The following is a 17,546-nucleotide window of genomic DNA, read 5'->3' on the forward strand; positions in this document are numbered from 1 at the left end:
TTTGGGAGAGCCCAGCCCACAACAAGGGACACATACCTTTTCCAAGGCCAGACTCAACCCAGAAGGGAGAAAAAAGTCCCCCCGCCGCCATCACCATTCCTTACCATATACCATATACAGTTCCTTACCGTTCCTTACCTACTATACACGTACTGAATGACAGGTCTGCCCCCTTCAACTACTGGGTCTCCAAATTGGGCACATGGCCTGAGCTTGCCCTTTACGCCTTGGAGGTGCTGGCCTGCCCTGCAGCCAGTGTATTATCTGAATGTGTATTTAGCACAGCTGGGGGCGTTAGCACAGAAAAGCGCAGCCACCTGTCCAGAGCCAATGTGGACAAGCTCACGTTCATTAAAATGAACCAGACATGGATCCCACAGGACTTGTCCGTACCTTGTGCAGAGTAGACATGTATACCGGCCTTACCCAGCCATTGTTGTATTTGATCTTTCTCACTCTTTTTGGGGTGTACCCTAATTTAAAAAGAAATAAAAAAAAAAAAAAAAAAACCCAGTGTTGGCTACCTTGTCTTCCTCCACCGCGGCTTCCACCTACACTGCCACATCTACCACCACCTCAACCTCCTACTCCATATGTGCCTCATCCTCCTCCTCCACTGCCGCCGCCGCTTCCACCTACACTGCCATATCCTTCACCACCTCAACCTCCTACTCCATATGGGCCTCATCCTCCTCCTACATCATTCAAGATGATTTTTTGTTCAGTTTTTTATGTTATTTTAAGTTATTCCCCTATCCACATTTGTTTACAGAGCACTTGCCATGCTCTTAAGATGATTTTGCTGCCATTTGCAGCTCTCTAGCCCTGTCCATGTTTGTTTTAGAGGCATTTTAGTGCTCAAAAGTTCGGGTCTCCATTGACTTCAATGGGGTTCGGGATAGGGACAAAGTTGGGGTTAAGCCCGGTTCATGAACCCGGACTTTTTTTTCAAGTTCGGTCGAACCCGCCAAACTCGAACATCCAGGTGTTCGCTCAACTCTACTTGTAATCTCGGAATTCTGACTTGCAAAGTCAGAATTCTGACTTTTAATCTCAGAATTCTGACTTTGAAACTCAGAATTCTGTAAAAAAAAAAATTTTTTCAAACTCAGAAATCTTTGAAATTTTTTTTATGATGGCTCCAGGGCTCTTCCATAAAAGGGAAAGGAGACATTGGGATTTTTTTTGTTTTACTTTTCTAAAAGACAGTGTTGAGTGTGGAGATTATTAGTGTGAGAGAAAGTTTATTTTCTTTTCAGTTTGTGTTAGATGAATGGCAAATGCATCGAAACAGAAGTAACAGATTACCAGAATCCCATTGCCCACATAGGGTCAAATAAATAATAAAAAATAAATTGGTGTTAATTAGGTTATCTATGGGCATATAAATATGTGAAAAATATAAAGTCTGAAGATGCTCTTTAACATCAAAGTGGCCAGGGAAACGTATTATTAAAGTAAATTGTGTGCATTTGCAAAATGCAAATGTAATTTAACAAGGTTTAATAAAATCAGAACTTTAAATATTTTGAGAGAAAATATTGGGGTTGATTTATTAAAAGCAAATTATATGTTTACTTTGCAAGGAAAGTTGCACTTTGTAAGGGAATCTTCCCCAGAGCGTAATCAATGTAGCACAATTTCAATTTGCAAATAATCCCCATTCAAGTGAAAGAAAAATAAAAAACAGCATTTTTGATTGTATATGGTTGGGTGATGGAAATCAGCAGAGCTTCACCGCATTCACAGCGATTTGGGAAAAAATCCCTTGCAACATGCAATTTCTCTTTCAAAATGAATATTCTGTTTTCCTTAGTAATTCAACCCCAATATTTTCTAATAAAATATTTATAGCTAACTTTCCTATTTAAAACCAAATATAGGTTTCCCTATGCATCCTATCCAAGTTTTGCCTCTTCCATTCATCTGTATAGAACTTGTAGTTACACCTTTACATTGCAGCACAGGTTCCCAGGGGGGAAATATATGTTCACACTGCAAGACACGGTGGAGGGTCTGGTGGTGGGGAGCAGGTTCATGCTGCATGTAAAGTCTGTGTGGGGACATACTTCAACAGAAGGGGGTGGGGGGGGGGGTAGAAAAGCATGCAGGCTTTTAATATATAAGTGAACATGTACAATAAGAGTCACAGCATTGTGAAAATCATACTGTACACTTTCCTAATGTGAGTAAACTTAATTTATCACTATTTTTTTGCCTGGTAGGTGGCTTCCATTTATGTCCCAGGGCATTCTGCATTCGGAAGTTGAGCTTATGGTGCAAGGTAATGTAATGGTATCCCTATATGAAAGAGAGATGTGCTTACTGTACTCCAATTAATGTTGTGCTGTAACTGACAGATTGTGAGTATAGCAAATGTAGTCTATTTGTAATGTAACAGAAAGTATTGTAAATAGCCAGACAGAACCTCTTTGTGCTTCAAAAAAATACACTGAAAAATAGTACTAGGTCCAAAATATAAATCTTGCAGCCAAAACTTCCACCGTCTTAGGAAAACTTGCAGTAAATGTAAAATTAGAAAATTAAAAACAGAAGAATTCAAGGCACAGGTAGAAAATGCAATCTAATAAAGACAATCCTTCATTCACTAATGCAAAAACATTTTTTAATCCTTTTGGTTAGGTGCAGTGTTTTTTTTAATGTTTTAAAGTAGAAAATTAAAATCCTTTAAATAATATGCCTGGGAGATGTCCTAATCCTACTTGTGAAGGGGCACATCTCTACGATGTACACTTATGTCAGCAGCACTGACATTTATAAAGGAAAAAAATAAAAATTGCAGGCAAACGACTTTAACCCCTTGCCCACCGCCCGCTGCCCGCCGCATATATACTGCGCTAGGCTGGCTCGGCTGCGCAAATCGACGTATGGGTACATCAGTTCGCGGTGGCGGTGCGGGGGGCGAGTGTCCGTCGCCTGTGACGTGCTCCTGTACCCACTAGGCAATGGGGATGCCGATCCCAGGGCCGGCGGCCTCGATTGCCGCCGAGCACCCGCGATGGCTCCCCGCTGAGAGAGAACACTGGTCAGCTGTTGTAAGCATAGCCAACCGTTGTTCTCTCTGAAATGATCATAGAGCGCCTGTGATCCTTCTATATAGAATCACAGGTCTCTATGATCATTTCACAAGTCCCTCCCCCCCACAGTTAGAAAACACTCCCCTAGGCTCACAATTAACCCTTTGATCACCCCTAGGTTAACCCCTTCCCAGCCAGTGTCTTTAATACAGTAACAGTGCATATTTTTAGCACTGATTACTGTAATAATGTCACTGGTCCCCCCAAAAGTGTCAAAAATGTCAGTTAGGGGTCAGATCTATCTGCCGCAATGTCGCAGTCCTGCTAAAAAATCGCAGATCGCCGCCATTACTAGTTAAAAAATAAAAATAAAAAATAAAAATGACATAAATCTTTCCCCTAATTTGTAGGCGCGATAACCTTTGCGCAAATCAAACAAAATACGCTTATTGCCATTTTTTTACCAAAAATATGTAGTGGAATACAAATTGGCATAAAAGGATGAAAAAAAAGAAAGAAAAAAAAATAATTCAATAAAAATATTTTGGAAAAAAAAAATAGATTTAAAATTTATTTTTATTTTTATTTGGGAATGTTATATAGCAGAAAGTGAAAAATATTGTTTTTTTTTTTTTTTCAGAATTGTCGCTCCTTTTTTGTTTATAGCGCAAAAAATAGAAATCGCACAGGGGATCAAATACCAGCAAAAGAAAGCTCTATTTGGGGGGAAAAAAGGACATCAATTTTATTTGGGTACAGTGTTGTATGACAATGCAATTGTCCGCTAAGATAACGCAGTGCCGAATCGCGAAAAATTGCTTGGTCATTAAGGGGGCAAATCCTTCTGGTCCAGAACGGGTTAACAACCGCTTATTTCCCTGTCCCTGTCTGTTAGAAAACAAATTAAATAAAAATGCCAGGGCCTTACAAATGCCTTTAAAACGATCCCTGGAAAGTGAACACCCCTAGGAGATATGATTTTTGGTCCCAATTATTTTGCAAATGTTGAAAAATGCTGATATTTGGGTGCCATTGAAAAACTCAAAATACTTTAATGTGACACTAAACTGTTTAAGAAAAATTAGTTCCATTCAAGTATGTATTTTTAACTAAAAAAGTACCTTCTATTACTCTCAGCCTCTTACAAATTCCCAAAATCCTTTTTTTTAGCTGCTGTGATCAGACTTCCTGTTAGAGTATGACCACATATACTGCCCATGGTCCCACCATAGGAATGTAGTCAAACTCTCTTGCTTGCTCCTGAGATTGACTAGGAACTATGAACTATAGACTATAAGACTTGCTGCCGGTCCAATGTATCGGCATCCCCGTTGTCTAGTGGGAGCGTGCACACCGCCGGCACACCGCCAGGACTGCTACCGCAAGCTGACGTACCCCTACGTCAGTTCGCGCAGCCGAGCCAGCCTGCCGCAGTAAATCTGTGGTGGGCGGTCCGCAAACGGTTAAATATCCCCAAAAGAAAGCTCTCTCTGTTTCAAAAAATGTTAAAGAATGTATTCGGGCTCATGGTTGCATGATGGAGTATTTGTCAGTCAAACTATTACACCACTGAAAACTGAACAATGGCATGTACGGGAAGGGGGTGTAACATCTTGGTATTAGGGAGGTTAAGGACAAAAATTCAGGAACAAAAAAACAACATTAAATTTGTTCTCTCTGAAGTGCAGTAAGTTAACCACTTGCCGAACGCTCACGTTGCTGCTACTGCAGCAGAGCGGCTCGGCTGGGTCCAGCAATGTAGACCTAGGTCGCTGGATTCCTCCCTCTCTCGGCGGAAGTCGGGCCAGGGGAGGAGAGGCGGTGATCACTGCCACTCTTCCCCGATCGTCGGGGATCGAGTGAGGAAATCGCCTGCTTGTGTAAACAAAGCGGGCAGATCTCCTCTGTGACAGACAGGGACAGATTACAGGATTCAGCATAGCTGAACCTGCGATCTGTGCCTGTGTCACACAGTCCCCTCCCCCCACACATGGCAGTATGCATGAGGCACACATTTAACCCTTTGATCACCAACAGTGTTAACCCCTTCCCTGCCAGTGTCATTATTACGGTAACAGTGCATATTTGTAGCACTGATTACTGTAGTAATGTCACTGGTCCCCCCAAAAGTGTCAAAAATGTCAGTTAGGGGTCCGATCTGTCCGCCGCAAAGTCGCAGTTCCACAAAAATAATCGCAGATCGCCGCCATTACTAGAAAAAAAAATATAAACAATAAAAATGACAAATCTTTTCAGTAGTTAGTAAACGCAATAACTTTTGCGCAAACCAATCAAAATACGCATATTGTGATTTTTTTTCCAAAAATATGTAGCAGAAAACAAATTGGCCTAAAATGTTAAAAAATTTTGATTTTTACATTTTTTTGGGAGAATGTTATATATCAGAATGTGAAAAATATTGTTTTATTTTTCAAAATTGTCGCTCTTTTTTCAAAAATTAAAAAATGCACAGTTGATCAAATACCACCAAAAGAAAGCTCTATTTGTGGGGAAAAAAGGACATACATTTAATTTGGCTATTTTTTATCTGTCAAAGTAGAAAATGTCATTTTTTTTCGGAAAATTTTTGCTCTTTTTTTATTAATATCGCAAAAAATGAAAAGCACAGAGGTGATCAAATACCACCAAAAGAAAGCTCTGTTTGTGGGGAAAAAAGGACATAAATTTTGTTTGGGTACAGCGTTGCATGACCGCTTAATTGTCAGTTAAAATCGTGCAGTGCCAAGTTGAAAAAGTGGCCTGGTCGTTAAGCAGGAAAATCCTCCGGTCCTAAAGTGGTTAAAACTTTCCCCACAGTTTAAAAAATAGTAACTGGCCATATATCAAAATCTAAGCTGTACAATCCAACATATGCTTGAAATTCCAGAATTACTTATTTTATAACATGCAGTGTAATATTGTCACAAGCTGGCGCCTAGGTTGGACTACATAATTATGACAATTAGACAAGGGAGTTGATTTACTATAGGCTGTGCACTGCTGACTTCCATCATCCAATCATGTGCAAGCAAAAATATTTTTTCCTTGCATGTGATTGGGTATTCTTTTCAAAGTGAAGCTTTACCTCATTTACTAAGCTTTGGAGCAACTACACTTGAAGAGTTTGCAAGGTGCACAGTCTGTTTGCCTTAAGTAAATCAAAAAGTATCTTTTAGAAATAGTAGTTCCATATTCAGCTGGTTAGGTGAAATTTATCCAATCATAAATATATATATATACACACTCCAGTTAGAGATAATACGTACATTTGAGCAGGTTAAATATGTTTGTAATTGTTTGAAAAGAAAAAAAAAAATTTGTCAAATTACATTTCATTTTTTTTTTTTTAGAAATGGATATGCTTTTCAAGCCACCTACAGAAAATGATGGTAAGGTTGTTTATTTAACATCTGATCAGGTGCACCTATTGTCATTTTGAAGTAATCTGTAATGCGTAGCATCTCATCAACTGCATGTATCTTCTTCTTTTTTCTGAACCTTTTTTTTTTTTTCTGTATTTTACTGAAGTACATCATTTTAAGTGGTTGTAAACTCAGAAGATTTTTATCATAATGCATTCTATGCAATAAGATAAAAAGCCTTCTGTGTGCAGCAGCCCCCTCAGCCCCCTAATACTAACATGAGACCATCGGGATCCAGAGACATTGCTCGAGAGACTTGGCTGCCCGGGACTCTCCCTCCTGATTGGCTGAGACATACAGCGGGTGCCATTGGCTCCCGTTGCTGTCAATTGAAGACAGAGAGCCAAGGAGAGAGAGTGGGTGGGGCTGGGCTGAGGCTCTATGTCTGAATGGACACATGGAGCTGTGGCTCGGCTCGGTTGTCCCCATAGCAAACTGCTTGCTGTGGGAACACTCAACAGGAGGGAGGAGCCAGGAGTGCCAAAGAGGGACACAGAGAAGATCAAGATCGAGGCTGCTGTGTGCAAAACCACTACACATGGCGGGTAAATCTGAGACTTTACAATCATTTTAATGTTTTACAATCATGCCTTTTTAAATGTACAAAGTTTATTGTGGGCATAATGATCTACTAATTATATTGATTCAAATCTTTATCTTTACTGGGGGCTGCAGCTAGTTCATTAAAATTTTCACTTCAAATAAAAAAATAGAAAACCAACTTAAAGTGGAGTTCCACCCATTTTTAATAAATTGGATTACATAGATGTATGTAATCCCCTTTAAAACGACTTTTACCAATGGAAAGTTTTTTTTTTGTTGCTAGTAAATACCTTATTTTCTGCTTTATTTATCCTCTTCTCACTTCCGGGTCCGGTCGGCGATTACGTCATTCGGCGATTCGCAGTGTGTGCTGGGATTTATTTCAGGGCATAAAATCTCGCATTATTACACAGGAGATGAGCTGTACTGCGTGCTTAAACTCCACTTTAAGAATAAAAAACTGTTTATTTTCAGTGGATTTGTATTATTATGTAATAATAATGTTATTATTGCAATGCTTACTTTAAATTGACTTTTTTATATGCCCTTTTAGCAAACATGCTCTTCTGTATGTTCGTTATTATATTATCCACTCCAGTATATTGACATTAAATACTGGTGTTATGGTAGCTACCCCAGTATTTTCTTACAGGGAAGGTGGTCCTCTTTCACATAAAAGTGGTCCCAGTGGTAGATTCGCCACGGGATCACTTTTATGAGCGGCGGGAGAGGTGCCCTCCCGCCGCTTCCTGATAGTTTACCGGAGCCCTCAGTAGCGGGGAAAACTGGTCCGTCCATGTCCCAGGCAGGAAGTCCAGTGAGGACAAGATGGCCCTTTGGCCTTGGAGGACTGGAGCGACTTCTAACGTCGCTTCCTCCCAACGGCCTTAAAGGGCCCATTTTTATTTCATCCTGAAAATAAATGACATTTTTTTTTCTTGCTTTTAAGTGTAGATGTGAGATCTGAGGTCTTTGTGAACCCAGATCTCACATTAAAGAGGACCTGTCCTGCTTATTTTTATTACAAGGGATGTTTGCATTCCTTGTAATAGGAATAAAAGTGATCAAAAAATGTTTTTTTTAAAGGGACAGTGTAAAAATAAACAATAAAAGGTAAAATAAATAAGAAAAAAAAAAATTTAAAGCGCCCCATCCCTCCAAGCTCCAGCGCAAAATCAAATGCATACCAAGTTGCGCCCACACGGTGTTCAAACCACACATGTTCGAGCGAGCGCAATAATTCTAGCCTGAGACCTCCTCTGTAACTCTCAACTGGTAACCTGTATACATTTTTAAAGCGTCGCCTATGGAGATTTTTAATTGCCAATGTTTGTCACATTCCAAGAGCGTGCGCAATTTTGAAGCATGACATGTTGGGTATCTATTCGGTGTAACATTATCTTTCACATTATGGTAAACAATTGGGCTAAATTTACTGTTGTCTTTATTCTCTAGGGTCTCTGCTAAGAAAAAAAAATATATAATGTTTTGGGGTTCTAAGTAATCTTCTAGCAATAAATACTGATTTTACCTTGATAATGTATGGCCCCATGTTGCAAGGATCTGTACGCAATTCCTGCAAACTGAAAACATTCCAGTTCTTGCATTGCCAGCATACTCACTGGACATGGCACCCATTGAGCATGTTTGGGATGCTCTGGATTGGCGTATATGACAGCGTGTTCCAGGTCCTGCCAATATCCAGCAACATCGCACAGCCATTAAAGAGGAGTGGTCCAACATTCCACAGGCCACAATCAACAGCCTGATCAACTCAATGCGAAGGAGATGTGTTGCACTGCATGAGGCAAATGGTGGTCACAGCAGATACTGACTGGTTTTCAGACACCCCCCCCCCCCCTGTATCCCCCAATACAGTAAAACTGCACATTTTAGAGTGGCCTTTTATTGTGGCCAGCCTAAGGCACACCTGTGCAATAATAATGCTGTTAGATGGAAGTGCTAACCACTGTGCTGCCCGTATATATGTAGTTGGGGGGGAAGGGATCTGTGCATACAGAGGAGCAAGGGTATGTGTGTAAGGCTGTCAGAGGGACATGAATATGTGCTGAAGGACCAATATGTTCCCACAAATGTCAATAGACAGTTTTGCTCTTGGGAAAAACAAGCTGTGCCAATAGCTTTTAAAGAACGAATGGTCTTTTGATATCTTACCACGTTTGACCACACTCCCAAGTAAACAGAGCGACCTCAAAAGTTTCATTGTAAATTCATCAAGAGACCTGTGAGCTGTATATCAAGGGTGCGGCATATCTGGAGAGATGCCAAGATGCAGGTCTTTGTTTTTTTACTTTGACTGATTGGGTGATCATAGGCTAGTTAGCAATTTTTTATGAAAAGTTAGTTTGGTGCTCTGTCATGTTATCTATAGAACAGAACCAGGTAGGAATCTGAAATAATGTTTACTAAACTCCTTGCAGTGTATACAATGTGACTGAAAAACTTTTCAAGAATATGGCCAGAATACGTGCCTGAAGTGTATTTTTATATTATAATGGCACAGTCTCCCATACAGCAGCAGCCATGCTAAAGCTGCCTATTTACAGTCCAATTTTGTTTTAAAGAAACACCCTTGTACTGTTGGGGGCTTATCTAAAACTCCATATGAAATACATCCAATGAATCTGAACCTCAAAAGCTGATGGTAAACTTTGTTGTTCATACAGATGAAATGGACAGTGGTGCACTGTGAGCCAAGAAAGGCTTTATTTCATTGAAGAGTTCTGTGCTGTTTCAGTAACTGAGAGATTTAGGGATCCAAGCCTACAGCATATTTCAAGGCTAAATGAAAAAATGCATTTAGTACATCTCTGGAATACATACACATTTCTCCATTTTTATCCCTTTAAACACAATGCAAGTGCACAAAAATAACTGTTGATGTGCCAGAAATATAGTGTGCTTATAATTCTTCGAGGTTAGAACACCAGAAATTCCTAAGCATGTGGTGTCAGCCCTGCCTACTTCATATTTAACAGATTACAAAGAATACAGACCTCTCTTCATCTTCCCCTCCTCATCACCATAACCTTTCATTGTGCACAGAGAAGAGCACATGAAATTAACTATCTTACAAGATTTCTGGCAAAATCTACAGGTATTTTTGCAGTTATTGAACAGATATAATAAACACTTTCAATAGTATATTTAGCAGACAAGAAGAGGGCAAACATGAAAAGTTCATTGTCAGGGTTTACATACACTTTAAAGTAGTGATCGACCAATATCGGTTTTTCGTCGCCGATACCGATATTTTGGCCATTGCATATCGGTATCAGCCGATATTGGCCGATATTTTTGTACATTTAAATTTTTGCAAAATAAACACAAATTTCGACACAAATCTGTTACTGAACATGTAAAACTTTATTTATTAACAATTTTAACATTAAGGGCTTGTTCTTCACACCTTAACTGCATGAGAACTGATAAGAAAACTTCAATTGCAGGGACATTTAGTATATCATTCTGATTGTGCATTAATGCATAATAAACTGCTGCAGTAGTGCAATCACTCACTGCAATAATTTTAAATCACTACTGCAGTGCAGTCAGTGCAAAACTGCTATAAAAAAAGCTAGACAACAGCTAGACAGTGGATTGGAGTCAGTGGACTACCTCTGCAGTATGGCACTCACTGCAACTACTGCAGTCACTGCAAAACTGCTAGAAAAAAGCTTGGCAGCACAAGAGCTACACAGTGGATTGGACTGGAGTATGGCACTCACTGCAACTACTGCAGTCAGTGCAAAACTGTTAGAAAAAAAGCTAGGCAGCACAACAGCTACACACTGGATTGGACTGGAGTCAGTGGACTACCTCTGCAGTCTGCAGTATGGCACTCACTGCAATTACTGCAGTCAGTGCAAAACTGTTAGAAAAAAAGCTAGGCAACATAACAGCTACACACTGGATTGGACTGGAGTCAGTGGACTACATCTGCAGTCTGCAGTATGGCACTCACTGTAACTACTGCAGTCAGTGCAAAACTGCTAGAGAAAAAGCTAGGTAACACAACAGCTACACAGTGGATTGGACTGGAGTCAGTGGACTATCACTGCAATAATTTTAAATCAATACTGCACTATTGCAGCAGTGAGTGGCACACTACTGCAGCAGTAGTCCACTGGCTTCAATCCACTGTCTAGCTTTATTTAGAAAAAATAGCTAGACAAAAGCTAGACAGTGGATTGGAGTGGACTGGTGGACAGACACTACTATTTCACTTTCAAATCAATACTCCCAGTTAAGTAGAACAATATTATAGTGCAGAAAGCATAACATTTCAGCATGTTCACCAGTTAAACGGCTTCTTTTCTTTTCATAAATTTCTGCTCACTTGGTACCGAGGAAGGAGGAGCAGAAAGGTATCTTCATGCATGAAAAGCAAGTCTTTTGTAGCGTGCCTCATTTTCTTTCCACCACTGAAGAGGATCACTTTTTCTGTCAATTACTGGTTCCTTCAAATAGAGATGAAGTTCATCATCCAGGCCCATTATTGCAGTTTCTGATCAATCCTCCGCATGAGGCCCCAATAAAACACTGAACATGGCATTGATTTCACCATGATTAATTTTCTCTTCTGTCCGTTGTCTTTTTGGACATTTTTCTCCTGCATCCTGCTCTTCCACATCAGAAACCTTCTCTTCTTGACTTTTCTTTTCGTCTGGAGGACGAGGAAAAGGATGAGGACGAGGACGATACATCATCAGAAGAGAAAGGATGGTTCTTGCATCGAGGATCCAAAAGACATGCAAGCACAACATTTTTATTCTCCTCATGCTTCTCAAACCGTTTGGCGAAGCTGTCCCTCATGGCCTGCCTACATGCTTTAATGCCCCGTGTGTTGGGTCCTTCCCGTTGAAGAAGAATCTTCAGCACTCTCACACATGGGATGACAGAGGACACAGATGAGTCGTAATGACTCACCTCTATTGTCACTTCCTCAATGGGTAGGAGCGTCTCAATAATGTTGGCTACTATGTTCCACTGATCAGTAGTAGGACAAGAATGCCCTCCAAGTCTATATTCACCAGAATATATAGCAAGAGCTCGCTTCTGCTCCAGCAACCTTTGTAACATGTGTAGTATTGAGTTCCATCGTGTTGGAACGGCCTGTATCACGTTGTTTTTGGGTAGGCCAAAGTCTTCCTGAATGCACCTCAGTCACTGCTTGGCAAGAATAGAATGGTGGAAATGGCCTGCACACTTCTTCAGCATGCTAATAATGGCAAGCAAGGCTTTCTGGTTTGACAGACCATCATTTACCACAAGTTGGAGGGTGTGTGGCATGCAACTGAGGTCTGACACTTCAGCAAGTCTGATACCTTTAACCATGTTCGCTCCACTGTCTCGCAGCCCAACATCACCCGGTCTTTGGTGATTCCCCATTCTTCTAGCATGCCTGGAAACATTTCTCTAATGTACTCCCCAGTGTGGGATCCTTGCAACAATTTTGTATTCAACACCAAATGCCTTCTTGTCCAACCGCTGTCAATGAAGTGGCATGTAAGACTCATTAGTGATTCTGTTTGTCCTGACCAGCAGTCAGTCATGAATGAGAGTGAGTTGCCAGCATTCTCTGGTTGCAGCATAGCCTTTACTTTCTCAATGACCTTTTGTTGAATCATTTGCAGCATTTGAGTTTGATAAAATTTGTCACTCTTCAGTGTGTACCTTGGCTCAAGCATGGATACCAACCGCTTAAATCCAGTCAGACACTATTGTAAATGGCTGGTTATCAGTGACCATCATCTCTGTGATTACTCTGTCCAGCATTTGGGATCTTACATGAGATTTTAGCCACCTGTTTTTTTTCTGAAACATATCTGTTATTGATGCCTGGGATAGTGATGTTTCACCTTGTGATTCATTTTGTTTTTTCTGTCCTGCATTATACAATTCAACATGATGAACTCTTACATGGGCCCAAAGATTAGACGTATTTTTGTTTTTTTGCAGTTATTGATCCCATGCTTACATGGTTTTTGCAAGCGTTGCACAGTGCTGCTGATTTTCCTGGAGATGGAGAAGAGAAATAGTCCCAGACCACACTTTTAATTTTTCTATGTCAATCCATCTCCATTGAAACATGAAAAGACACTAATATAGGCTTAAACAAAATGGCTGGCTGGCACCCTGTGGTGATGAGTGGCTGGCACCCTTTGGTGGGTGGCTGTATGGCACCCTGTGGTGGGTGGGTGGGTGGCTGGCTGGCTGGCACCATGTGGTGGGTGGGTGGCAAGCTGGCACCCTGTGGTGGCTGGCTGGCACCCTGAGGTGGGTGGGTGGCTGGCTGGCTGACACCCTGTGCTGGGTGGCTGGCTGGCTGGCACCCTGTGCTGGGTGGATGGTTGGCTGGAACCCTGTGGTGGCTGGCTGGCTGGCACCTTGTGGTGGGTGGGTGGTTGGCTGGCACCCTGTGGTAGGTGGGTGACTGTCTGGCTGGCACCCTGTGGTGGGTGAGTGGCTGGCTGGATGGCACCCTGTAGTGGGTAAGTGGCTGGCTGGATGGCACCCTGGGGTGGATGGCTGGCTAGCTGGCACCCTGTGGTGGCTGACTGGCTGGCACCCTGTGGTGAGTGGGTGACTGGCTGGCACCCTGTGGTGGGTGGCTGGCTGGCTGGAACCCTGTGGTGGGTGGGTGGCTGGCTGGCACACTGTGGTGGGTGGGTGGCTGGCTGGCTGGCACCCTGTGGTGGGTGGCTGGCTGGCTGGCATCCTTTGGTGAGTGACTGGCTGGCACCCTGTGGTGGCTGGCTGGCTGGCACCCTGTGGTGGGTGGGTGGGTGGCTGGCTGGCTGGCACCCTGTGATGGGTGGGTGCCTGGCTGGCACCCTTTGGTGGGTGGCTGGCCAGCACGATGACGTCACGGCAATTTTGGTAAATCCAAAGGCCGATTCTGATATTTCGGGAAAGTGCATATCGGCCCTCGATATATATCAGTGTTGCCGATAATCGGTCAATCTCTACTTTAAAGCAAACCTCCATTAAAAAATACATTCCCACTCCCACACATTTTTAAATCTCCTTTCATACATACCCTATTTCTGAGGTCTCCTGGCTGGTCACATGACTTTCTTGGGTCTTTTTCCTGTTCTCCCTGTGGCGGAGATGGGTGATCTTTAATAGTGCAGAAAGCATCACTGGTGTTACGACATCAGCTTCTACAGTATTGAATATTCTATTCTATTCATATTGTACTGTGAACCATTGTGATGCAACTCTAGGGTTGTCTATGGAAGCTTTAACACACAGGAAATGGGGTGAACAGTTCTCACCATCATTCATTTTTCTTTTAATGTGGACTGGTGGTGGGGTTAATGCAGGGGACAATGCTGTAGACAAGGTGACTATTACAACAAGAGCTGCTTTTTGTAGTTGTATTACACCATTGCAATTTTTTTAATGTACTGTATATAAAAGTAAATATGTGCTTTAATCAACTTACAAAACAGAAAAGGGACTCATCTGTGTATTTATGACCTTTCACAGTCAATAAGCAGGCAAATGACACAGGAATCTGCAAAGCTGACCTAGGAAGTAAAAGTGTCGGTGTTGGAGGTGTGTGGGGATCTCGGCAGTAGCTCAATAGAATTACCAATACTTGGGGAAAACCATGCACATGTCCTTATTTCAACCCATGTGGCTGTTGCTCCATTTTAAGCACTTAGTAAACAAAATGACCACCAGGGAACACTCCAATTAAAATGATCATATCAACCACAAAAATTTTTTGGCAATTCTAACATTGATGCAGTGATCATGAATACAGTGTCTATCATAGGCCCAATGATGCCAAGGACAGAGTTAGCCTCAACACACAGTTTAACTTTCAATGCAACATATCTTACCACTGAAAATAAAGTTGATGTTTGCAAGTGGTTAACCGGGGTTATGGCTGAAGATATCAGCCATAACCCCAGTACCCTTTTTTCTGCAGGTGACCTGATTTCTCATGAGCCGCTGGAACAGTTTCCGAAGCAGCGGAAGAGGACGTCTATCTCCCCCCCCCCCCACCACTCGCCGGTGTTTCTCAGGCTTATTGTTTCTGGCGGTTCACCGGAAAAACGATCCGATGGTGTGGCCAGCTGCACTCTTTGATTAACTCTATGGCCTTGGAGGATCAGAGTGATGCCATGATGTTACTTCCAGTCAAGGCTGGAAGAAAAAAATTATATATTTTTTTAAAGCGAAAGATCAAACATTTTTTTCTATCATTTGCTTTTAAAGGTAAAGAAGAGATTTTGAGTCTTTTTGACCTCAGATCTCTTCATAAAGAGGACCTGTTATCCTTATTTCTATTACAAGGGATGTTTACATTCCTTGTAATAGGAATAAAAGAGATAAAAAAAAAATATAAAATAAAAATAAATATTAATAATAAAAAATTTTAAAGTGCAGTGCCCCCATCACCCTGTACAGAAGCGCAGAAGCGAATGCATACATAAATGTATGTAAACAGTATTCGAACCACAGATGTGAGGTATCGCCGTGAATGTTAGAGCAAGATCAATACACAAGACCTCTTCTGTAACTCAAAACATGTAACCTGAAAAGGCGTTTAAAGCGTCTCCTATGGAGATTTTTTAGGTACTATAGTTTGTCGCCATTCCACGAGCGTGTGCAGTAAAAAAAAAAAATTGCCGCGATCTCCATATTATTCCCTAGGGTCTCTGCTAAAAAAATATGTATAATGTTTGGGGGTTATAAGTAATTTTCTAGCAAAAAAATACTGATTTAAACATGTAAACAAAAAATGCCAGAAAAAGCGTGGTCAGCAAGTGGTTAAATAGTGTGCATATGGGTACCTTATAAAGAACTGAATGATGTGTGAACAATCCAGCGACGCCTCTTATTTTTATTCATTATTATATAATACTTCTCTTTTCTGCTAATAATTTTTTCACTGCTCTTATTCTCATTGCAGAAGGAGATTGGAAAATCACTGTTGTGACTGGTAATTTGCCCAACGCAGGAACTGATGCCACAGTGTCCCTTTATGTCTATGGTGAAGGGTCCAATTCTGGTCCCATTGTGCTGGGATCAGGGAGTCATCAGCTGTTTAATGTGAATAGCGCAGATACATTCCAGGTATGCAGCTAGCATAGTGTTCTCTTACAATACTGTAATTACCACATTAACATAAACAGATGGCTATCAGTCTGGTTAAAAATTAAGCAATAATTATTTCTCATCATTTTAAAACAGTGTTTAAAGCTGTACAGACAATTTTTCTTTCTGCATCTGAGCTTATAAAGTTTATAAGAATAGTATATTAAACCACATCTGGACCGGAAGATTTTCCCCCTTAATGACCAGGTCATTTTTTGCAATTTTGCACTGCGTTAATTTAAGTGACAATTGCGTGGTCGTGCGACTATGTACCCAAATAAAATTGATGTCCTTTTTTCTCTACAAATAAGACTTTCTTTTGGTGGTATTTAATCACCTCTGCGATTTTTTTTTTTTTTTTTGCGCTGAAAAAAAAAAGAGAGCAACAATTCTGAAAAAAAAAAAACAATACTTTTCACTTTCTGCTGTTTAGCATTCCCATTAAAAAAAAATTAAAAATCATATTTTTTCATCATTTTAGGCCAATTTGTATGCTGCTACATATTTTTGGCAAATAAATCCCAAAAAATGTATTTTGATTGGTTTGCGCAAAAGTTATCACGTCCACAAACTATGGGAAAGATTTATGTCTTTTTTTTATTTATTTATTATTTTATTCTATTATTATTATATATTTTTTTTTTACTAGCAATGACAGGGAACAGCAATTTTTAACAGGATTGCAACATTGCGGCTGGCAGATTGGACAACCAACTGACATTTTTGACACATTTGGGGGGACCAGTGACAATACTACAGTAATCAGTACTAAAAATATGCACTGTTACTGTACTAATGACACTGGCAGGGAAGGGGTTAACCCCAGGGGCGATCAAAAGATTAAATGTATGTCTAGGAGGTGTTTTCTAACTGTGAGGGGGGGGGGTGGGCTTATGGAATCAACTCAGGACCTGTGTTCCTAAATAGGAGGAACACAGGAGGCCTGTGTTGATTGCTGAAAGAACAACGGTCTGCCATGTTTACAAAAGCAGTCCACTGTTCTGTCTCCACAGGGAGCGAACGCAGGTGCCCCTGCGGCAATCTCGGCCGCCGGCCCCACAGATAAGCTTTCCCACTGGGGAATGTGGGCGCGCGCGCCCCAACAATCGCTCCTGTGAAGCGACGTACGGGCATGGCGTCTCGTGGGAACCTGCCGCCGTATATCTGCAGCTACTGGTCGACAAGTGATTAAAAACCTTACAGTTTATTGGGGATTAGTGCACGTGGTGTGTACCTTTCATATTTCTGTGCCCTTTTTATAAGGATCTCTAGTTAATAAACCTCATTTATTTCAAGTTCCCATCAACTACCTTGTCTGGATCTTAGTGGTTTTATGTAGATCTGTAATATTTTTTGTGCAAAAAATAGGCTGCGGCATAATGGGACCTACAAATTGGCTAAGAATTGA

The 17,546-nt window shown here is 41.1% G+C and overlaps 1 protein-coding gene across 1 annotated transcript in view; it reads left to right on the top strand.

The window, feature by feature from the left end:
- LOC309556825 (lipoxygenase homology domain-containing protein 1-like) overlaps positions 1-17,546 on the top strand; it is a gene marked incomplete at its 5' end in the record, with an annotated part of 436,205 nt that overhangs the window by 180,660 nt on the left and 237,999 nt on the right. Inside the window, 3 exons of the mRNA XM_082259345.1 lie at positions 2,226-2,284; positions 6,389-6,427; positions 15,954-16,117. Of these exons, the coding sequence (XP_082115471.1) occupies positions 2,226-2,284; positions 6,389-6,427; positions 15,954-16,117 (262 nt within the window). The remainder of the gene's footprint in view (positions 1-2,225; positions 2,285-6,388; positions 6,428-15,953; positions 16,118-17,546) is intronic.

This window comes from Pelophylax lessonae (assembly GCF_965119305.1).
Source record: "Pelophylax lessonae genome assembly, chromosome: 5".
Taxonomy (NCBI): Eukaryota; Metazoa; Chordata; class Amphibia; order Anura; family Ranidae; genus Pelophylax; species Pelophylax lessonae.